Source organism: Aulostomus chinensis, chromosome 8, assembly GCF_037954235.1.
Source record: "Aulostomus chinensis isolate RoL2024-O1b breed Wild chromosome 8, RoL_Achi_v1.0, whole genome shotgun sequence".
NCBI lineage: Eukaryota > Metazoa > Chordata > Actinopteri > Syngnathiformes > Aulostomidae > Aulostomus > Aulostomus chinensis.
Window position 1 is genome coordinate 7,695,110 of NC_141327.1, and position 9,891 is coordinate 7,705,000.

Below are 9,891 nucleotides of genomic sequence, written 5' to 3' on the forward strand. Positions count from 1 at the left end.
AACAATCTGGTTTGCTATCATCGATCTTGGCATTCATTATTTAACGATATCAGCGTTCGCTGTGTGTTTAGTTGTACGCTTGGCAGTAAAAGTATGGCTTTGCTTACACCATTATTTGCTTTTCTGTACCATCTGCCTCAGGTGTATAAGTGGCTTCTGAAGCCCTACTATATAGCTTCTCTCTTCATGTCAATAGCCTTTCTGGCTGTCCGCAAGACGCCTGGCATCTGCGACCATCTAGCTACACAGAGGGAGGACGGGAACTCCTGCGACTTTGACTGGGTTCGTGGAAAATGCTGGGAAGTCACCAATTGCATTTGGATGTTTAGCATCAAAGAGCTTGTCATGTGATCAGTGTGTGTGTACACTTGCGAAGCGTTGTACTGGTTGGCTCTAATAGGGGGATTTATACCGCTCCCTCTAGCTAGTGTAATGGCTCAGCTAGCCCACGTTAGCTCATGTTGCAGTAACGTACAAAGAGATCGTTACAGGGAACCATGAGTCAGGGATATTGCAAAAATTAGAGCTAAATATTGTGTTGACCGAAACGTAACAGTGTATCCCTAAACTGTTAATAATAATTCATTTCTGATACCCCTACAAATACCTACATGTTTTCCAAAAATGTCTTAGATTTTCTCAATTGGAGAGATTATAATACAAATTTATTATCATAGAAATCTTTTGTGTCTACACTCGCCATCGTCACTGGTGTCCTTGTGCAATTATCATGTTTTATGCTTTCAGAGAGAGGTGGAGATCCTCATGTTCCTCAGTGCTATAGTCATGATGAAGAACAGACGGGCAAGTGAGTAACTACATTTTGTTTCATTTTTCTTCATGTGTTTGTTTTCAGCAGTCTTGTTTGTTATGAAGTATCCATTGAAGATGCATGGTAAGTAATAATGAACTGTTAAAGTAACTGGAAGACAAATAATACAATGTGACATTATATCTACATACTGGTAAATTGACTCTTTTATAAAGTGCCTCTCCACCTTAGCTGCATTAAAAGTGCTCTACAAATCTTGAAGGGCCACAAAGGATTTTCAGTGAGTCAAAGGTGCGTTTATTGAGATTGGTCAGGCTACATGCGCTAATACTGCAATATTCATAACAAAATGCCCTTCTCATTCAAAACAACAACAAAAATACAAACTAAAAATGTCAAAACTAACATAGCTGCTAAAATCAAACCAAATGTCCCTTTCAGTTTAACAAACTGATTACAATTTCAAAAACTGCTCCAAAAACAAAAGTGAAATTTAAAGAATTGCACTTGCAGCGGTGAACTCTGAGTGACCCAGTAACAGGCTGTCTATGTATCGTTGGCACTGTAACAAGTCCTGGGCAGTATATCGCATCCCTGGTGGTAGAGGTGCAAGTGAAGTGCAAGTGCGGTCGCTTTTGGATTATTGGTGTACCTGTCTGTATATGCTGCGAGGGCAGGGTGTAATATAAATGCAATGTTTGGGTTACAAAAAATAAATAAATAAAAGAAACTTCCTAAACCTCCCTAGGGCCACCCTGCCTTGACGTGCTGACCCAACTAAAATACACAGTGAAGAAACAACAGTTCGGGGGCCACAAATAGGCAGCCAGAGGGCCTCCTATGTTGTCTTCTTACTGTCCTGAGCAGAAAAAAAAGTCTATGATGTTCAGTCCTACTTCCACACGTTCCAACATTTCACTTGTATGTGATGGTTTGGAGACTATTGCTATTTATGAATTACTGTTGTAGAGATTGGCTATTAGTGGGAGACGCCTTTCGGTTTTGGTCCTCTCCATAGTCGGTACAGTTTCGTACAGAATCATGCCGTTTGCTTAAATCTGGAAAACAGTGTATGCGCGCAAATTCAGATGAATAAAACCATGCATAAAAGTTAATCCAGTTACATTTCCTTTGTACATTCTAGTCAATATGAATCTGAGTACATATGCCCAAACACGACTCAGCCCTCACACTGCCCTGATTTTGTTAAGTTAGAATTTATTGTCCCGGATGGGGCAAATTGATCCCTGAAACCTGAAAAAGGCAAAAGAATTTCAGTTAAAAACTGAAACTTAACCAAACACGAGGTTGATATATTGCACCTATGATTACCAGACAGGTTTTAGTTGTCCTTGCTAGAGTTCCTTCCAGGAATGGCGACCTGTCCAGGGTGTACTCCCTCTAGCACGTAGCTGCTGGGATAGGCTCCAGCCCCCCCGCGACCCTTAACAGGAATCAGCGGAAGACAATGGATGGATGGAGTACTCCACTTTCTATCAACTTTCTTTGTTGTAGAAGCCCCTGGTGGGTTAAAATCCTCATTCAGTGGTTCTAGGTCTACCATAGGTTGATCTGAATTTTCTGATGGCTCAGGAGCTACATCTACATAAATCAGAACCTGCGGAGTGTTCTCCATAGATAGCGGTGTGAGGTCTTACACAGAACTTGCCATCTTTTTTTCTTTTTGCCATCACTACATCTATACACCTGAATTGTAACAATCATGTTAGACTGCTGTTTGTGGATTTTTCATCGGCCTTCAATACTATACAGCCACACCCGCTAATTCAGAGAGTGATCAACAACTTTGGTCTGGAAGGTAGTATTGTCTGCTGGATTCTGAACTTCCTGATTCGCCAGTCACAAAGGGTGAGAGTAAATGGTCAATTTTCTGATCTGTATGTAGTATCTACTGGTTCACCTCAAGGATGCATCCTTTCCCCCCCTACAGTTCATTCTGTACACTGATGACTGCTGCAGCACATTTGAAAAGTATCATTTACTAAAGTTTGCAGATGATACAGTCATAGTGAGCCTGCTGAGCAGTGCAGAGAACTTTCATGGTCCTGTAGTCGATAAATTTTTAAATGGTGTCAAGAATTGTCCTTATGTCTGACTGTATCAATGACAAAGGACTTGTGCATTGATTTTAGATGCTCACAGCTCCTCCCTGACAGCACAGTGATTGACGGACAGAATGTATAAATGTTTGAGTCCTACAAATGTTTGGGAACCATACTAGACCATAAGCTGACATTTGAGAGCAATACTGACAAAATTTACAAAAAGCCAGCAGCACCTATTTTGTCTTCGGAAACTTTAAAAATTTCAAGTTGACTCAACCCTATTGATCATGCTTTATCATTCTTTTTTCGAGTCTTAAGGTCAAACAGAGAAATTTACTCAACAGGGTGGTTAACGTCTGCACTAACATAACTGGCACTGCTCAAAATACTCTACTGGACCTTTACAATGAACAGTAAGAAAGCAGAATTCATCTTCCTAGATTGCTCTCATCCTCTCATCAACAGTTTCAGTTCCTTCCTTCTGGTTCCCTTCTTAGATTTCCATATGCCAAAACTAACAGATACAAAAATTCTTATTTTACCTTCAACTATCTCCCTACTGAACTCCAAGGCCTTTCTCTTCCTTTTGGACTTGGACTTAGTGCTGCTTCTAATAACCCCCCCCCCTCCCCCTTTCCCTGTGGTTTTACATCTACACTTGTATGTATTTTTTTCCATACCAATTGAGTATTCTTATTCTGTTTATGTATTTATGATATTGAGTGATTGATGTGGACTAATGTGTGGCTCCCAGTGTTGCACAGCAGTTGCCCCATTTGGGACAAATAATAAAGGACTGATAGATTTTTCCTATTCCGATAGGCACTTAATGCAGCCTTCTATTTCTCTATCTGCTTCATACTCTTTCTGTGTGACAGTTCACTTGACTTAACATAAGGAATCTTTCCCTGCTGCTTTCTTCTCTGGTAACTGAAACAAATGTAGCATTGTGTCAATCTACGGTGTACACAGATGGTCTTTTTTCAGATTTAGTCAATTGATATTTCAATGACATTCTTCTTATTTTAAATGTCCTCCACCCAAAATACCTTAATGTAGTTCAAGTTGCTTTTCAATCTATTGTATTATTTTTTTCAGCTTTTACAACAAACCTTTCTCTTCTTCTTGCAAGGTACTCTGCTCTCACTGCAGGGTCATAGTTGACCCACTGTGGCGCACTGTCTTCTCTTTACTTGAGAGCAGCATCTAACACAAATAGAATAAAACCATTTAAAATGATGACATTTTGGCAAAATGACGACATTTTGGCAAAATGACATGCTCCAAATATTTTTTAATTATTTTAATTAATCTTATCAGGATTTCACATAAACCATTGTCTGTAATTCATGACAAAATGAGGACAAAGCATAATTTTATCTTTTAAATAATGTAAGTATTAAACTCTTAAATCGTACATAAAGCATCAAAATGATACTAAAACACAAAAACTTTCTTCATAAGATGTATACATCTCATTGAAACCTCACTGCAATGGTTGCACCACGATATTTTCATATTCATTCAAAATTTACAGGCATATCATTGGACACCTATACCAAACTAGCTATTTTCTCATGAGATGTCACTATGACATTTACACTCAAAATGTGAATTTGTGAAAGTAAATCAATATTTATCATCTTTTTGAGGTCAAACTGCATGACATACATATTCAGAAACTACCTATCAGTCATTTAAAAAGCTCTATTTTTTTAAAAGATGATAGAGGTTTACAAGCCTGCCTGCTGCTTCCATGGGTCCTTTGCAAAGTGTGGTATGATGGAACTTACCAGCTGTGTCCGAATTGCCAAGTAGGTCGGATCGTAGGTCTCAGAGTAGGTTGTAGGCTGTCTGAAACCACAACTGGCGTGAGTAGTGACCTACTTCGCAACCTTTCCAGCCTAAACACGCCCACATTGTAGGTCGGTTCAGGCATAGACAGGTGCATCCTACGGAGCAACCTATGGCCCACAATGCATGTATCTGAAATTTATTTTAGCAGTCTTGAAACGGGTCACCACCTGCCTTCTTGTTTTGATGACTTCGGCAAGGCACATTATCAGTCTCAATTGTTTGATTTTAGGGAGTTCTTGGTGGCGCGCAGTGACTTGAAGTGCTTGTCAACAAATCAGATCAAACACCGACATAATTAAAAGAGGAACAGAACCCTAAGCTGTGTCTTGGAGTGATAAAATACGGGAATTTGTTTTCAGGTTGCTTGCTGCACCTGTCACAAATTAATGTAGAGGTGGCATTCTACGTAAGGTTGAGTGGTGGGGAGATTATTGCGGTAACTAATGCGACATCCAACTTTATGACAGAGTGAGATGTGAGGGTAGATACTGCTTACTTTCAGGAGTGTCACGGGTCCACTGTGGGACAGACAATCTCCGGTGTTCGGGGAATGGCATTGGGGAATGTTATTCCTGAAGGTCCTAGGTGTGCATGATGTATTCGTTGAGTACGTCCCAGCGTCTGGATTTTGGATTAAAGTGTCACAGACCAGGATGGAGACCCTACGCCTCACGGTCTTCCCCCAAGATTCTTTACTGGTGTATCAGCATTAGTCAAAGTTCTGGAGCTGAATCTTTTCTTTTTTTTTTACCTGTCCTGTTCAGTAGCTGAGGCAAGCAGCATCAGTGTTCCTGGTGCCTTGTTGTACTGAAGCAGTTTTATTCTGCATAGGAGGAATCTGATAAACTCCTCCTATTGCCATTTATGTTTAACTTTATTAGGAATGGTGTTGGTTCATTGATGAAGCTACCGGACTGAGGCTCAGGAGTGGACAGGAAGAGAGAACAGGGACAGGACAGTGAAGACAAGGGGGAGGGGGGAGACAAAAAAACAACAACAGCAATAGCAGAAAACAACAACAACAACAAAACAAAAACAAACAAAGACAAAAAAGACAAACAAAAAAACAAATAAACAAACAAAGAAAAAGTAACAACAACAAAAGAAAAAAAAACAAAAAAACAATGGTTGCAGAATTTCCGGTGCAGGCTTACCATTTGGTTTAATATAAATTTTAAGATAAATGTCTGAGTGTGTGTTTATGGGTCACTTGTGCGCTCCATGCGTGTATGTGTGTGTATACGCATGTGTATGTGTATGTGCTACGGTTTATCTTGGATGCTGTGCGTAGCTGGCTGTAGCTGATGTGGGGGGCCAGGACATCGCACCCCCAGTCCAGGATGGCAGGTAGGTCAGGACCAGGCCACCAGAGCACCCCGAAACCCCCAGGACACGGGGAGCCCCAGGCCACCCCTCCCCCAGGAGACAGCCACAGGCCCAACCCATGCCAGGACCCATAGGGAAGCATAGGAGCAGCAACCCCCACCCGGAAGCAACCCACAGAGAGACGGGGCAGAGATGACCCCGGTCCCGCCGGGCACTCCCCCCCCACAGCATGAGCAGAGCCCAGGGGCACAGGGCCCCCCAGCCTGAGACCCGACCAGAGCCCCCCAAGGGGTCCGCCAGCGGCGAGGCCGACACCCACCCACACCCCACACCCAGGCGGGGCAGCCACAGCCCACCACAACGACCAGGCCCACCGCCCCCGAACAGAGCTATCCCCCCCCCAACCCTTGATCCCCCTCCCCTCTACTCATCCCCTGTTCTCCCCCTCCCCCCAGAGCAGGAGGGCTTCAGGCTATAGGGCACCACCAGCCAGCCAGCCGGGACCCCCCACTCCCCAGAAAGGTCCAGCCCACCCGCTGGGGTGAACAGAAGGCACGCACGCCCAGGACCGCCACCCCCGGACAAAACAATCATACTCTCATCTTCCTCCATACAGGGGCTGAGAACTCCATAGATGCTGATACGGTCCAGGGCACCTCAGACTTAGTGAAACCGCCAGCAAGCGATCCACCGTACAACAGCAGGGCCCGTGACCAACCCCAGCCCAACCACCATGCCGGGAAGAGGACCCCCCCCCCCCCCGAAGAGCCCTGGCCAGGCCCCCAGGCCCGCAATGGTGCAGTTAGCAAAGGAGGCAGCACTGGACCCACTCCCTGCCCCAGCTGCCCCCCCATCCCAACATGGTGCAGGGTGCGTGTTGTGCATGGGAATGTAGATGTGATGATGTGGATGACTAGAGTGTGGTTAAAATTGGCGGAGGCACCCAGGGCATGGGAGCCCCGCCGGTTGCAGACGGCAGAGTCTCCCAGTACATCCTCATGCACTCCCCCAAGCCCTAAATGTCTACGCTGTGATTAAAATTGGGGGGTCCAGCCCCTCAAGGCCTAGTGATACATAGGATGTGATGTGATGGGACAGAGAGGCAATGAGAGGGGCTGAGGAATGGGCCAGACCTGCAGGGGGTCAGCTTCCAGAATGGCCCCGCTGACCACCCCGTCACCACTGCAACCAGCCGACAGGGAGTCTAGCCTCCCTGGTCCAGGGGTCAGATTGGAGCACCAAGGGGCACTGTCCGGAGATCCGGGCAGAGGGCCCACCACCGTGCAGTCAGAGGGCACGGAGGGCCCAGGCCCCCAGTGCACAGCCTGGAGCTTAATCTTTCTTCGCAACCAATAACCTTGATCAGGTGGAATTACAAGTTACTTAGATAGGAGATGGTTGGCAAGCAAATTAAAAATGAAAAATAAAAATAAAAAACAGTTTTGGAGCCACAAAGTTGTGGGTTTCTGGATATTCATGGAGATTAAAATTAATCTCTGACAAAACTTGGTTGCTTCTGTTGCATAAAATGGAAAAGGAATAAAATCTTGCAGTACTGAGGCAACAAAAATCTGGACTGTTAATGAGAACAAAAGCAAGTTCAAAAGAAAACAAGACAAAGGCTTCACTAAATTAGAAAACAAAGGTAAATGGACTCAATTTTATATAGCGCTTTTATACCTTAGCGGTACTCAAAGCGCTTTACAGTGTCATCTCATTCACCCATTCACATAGGACAGAGGGTAACGTCTCGCACAGCCAATGGGAAAGCCTATCCTTATACCCGATGGTTGTGGATCATCTTTGGCTATCTGCATTTAATGAATATGTGTATGCTGCGTTTGGTTCGTTGCTTATAGAAGAAATTACTACAAAGATAAGCAATAAAATAAAAGAACAACAGGATGAGGAATGACATTGATTTTGGCGAGGGTACAAGGCACAGCTAGTGTACCCATCCATGTAAGTATGATCACTGCTACCTCACAATCCTTCAGTATTCACAAATAAAATCATATATATAAATAAAGGCTGATGTGAGGTAGAACCTGAGGAAAGTTACGGAATTATTGGAAAGTTATGGAACTATTCTGGAATATGACATATTTCAAAGCAGGAATATGACATATTTCAAAGGACATTGAAAATATATACATAGGGTCTTTTTTTTGTGCTCCGGGTCTTTTTATTGATTTTTGTAGATAGACGGTCTCGGTTAAAACCTCTAAATTAGTCAAAGTACATGCTATTCGCTGTCAAAATCCCATTGAGTCTTAAGTGTACAATGTATTCAGCTATGTGTCTTTGAGGTGTCTGTGGTGATTATACAGTTTTTGTACCATTGGTAAGTGACTTTCCAGAAGAATCTTGTGTTGGAGAGGACTCCTAAGGAATGTCCTGCAGGGAACCATCACCACATTATTGGTATCTTTGCAACATGGTGAGCCTAGGGAATGGTCAAATAAGTCAAGAGAGGAGAAAATTTCTCTTCATAAGAAAGGATATGGTTATAAAAAGATTGCAAAGACATTAAACATCTCAAGAGACACAATTGGAAGCATAATTCGCAAGTTTAAAACTAAAGGCACAGTGGAAACGCTACCTGGGCGTGGCAGAAAGAGGATGCTAACGGCAACTGCTGTCCGGTACCTGAAGCGAAAGGTGGAGAAAATTCCCCGGGTGACTGCTGAGGAACTGCAAAAGGATTTGTCAGATGGAGGTACTCAGGTTTCAGCTCAGACTGTAAGACGCACACTGCAAGATGAAGGCCTCCATGCCAGAACTCCCAGGCACAACCCCCTGCTGACTCCAAAGAACAAGAAGAGTCGACTCCAGTATGCCAAAAACCATGTGGACAAACCACAAAGGTTTTGGGATACTGTTCTCTGGGCGACAAAACAAAATTGGAACTCTTTGGCCTACGGATCAACGGTATGTCTGGAGGAGGAAGAACAAGGCCTATGAAGGAAAGAACACCTTGCCTACTGTGATGCATGGTGGGGGGGTGAGTCATGCTTTGGGGCTGTTTTGCTTCTTCAGGTTCAGAGAATCTCCAGAATGTGCAAGGTACCATGAATTCTGTTGACTACCAGGAAATCTTGGGTGTAAATGTCATGTAGTCAGTCACAAACCTGAAGCTTGGGAGACATTGGACCTTCAAACAGGACAGCGATCCCAAGCATACCTCCAAATCTACCAGAGCTTGGCTGCAGATGAAAGGCTGGAACATTCTGGAGTGACCATCGCAATCACCAGACTTAAATCCAATTGAAAATCTCTGGTGGGACTTGAAGAAGGCAGTTGAAGCACACAAGCCCAAGAATGTGAATGAACTGGAGGCTTTTGCCCATGAGGAATGGGCTAAGATACCTGTGGATTGCTGCAAGAAACTTGTGTCAAGCTATGTTTCACGTCTGAAGGCTGTTATAGCTGCCAAAGGATGTTATACTAAGTCCTAAGGATGTATGTGACTAAGGAGTTGAATAATTTGTTAATGTTGTGAACACAGAAAGGACAATTGTTGGTATATCACCAGAAATATTGTTGTAATTTAAGTTGCATTTGTCTAGTTTACAAGTCCTTCTTTGATCTGATTACAAACAAGAAAAATATAACTGTCTGTCTGAAATTTGCTGAAACACTTTATTGCAGCTGGGGTTGAATAAATAATTTTGAACACAAATTTTATATATATATATATATACAATTTGTGTATACATACATATTATTGTGTATTATTATTATGTATGTTTTTATATATATGTATATGTATGTGTATATGTGTATATATATTTGTATGTATGTATGTATATGTGTATATATATATATATATTAGACACACACACCCTAACCCCCTAACCTTGCTTTGTC

General features: G+C 43.0%; 1 protein-coding gene across 1 annotated transcript in view; it reads left to right on the plus strand.

Annotated features, from left to right (window-relative positions):
* Positions 1-9,891, plus strand: part of LOC147256976 (thioredoxin-related transmembrane protein 2-B) — a 38,125-nt gene continuing 28,234 nt past the window's right edge. The window contains exons 1-2 of the mRNA XM_086210707.1: positions 1-282; positions 748-808. Coding sequence (XP_086066833.1) covers positions 94-282; positions 748-808 — 250 coding nt within the window. The 5' untranslated portion in view covers positions 1-93. The remainder of the gene's footprint in view (positions 283-747; positions 809-9,891) is intronic.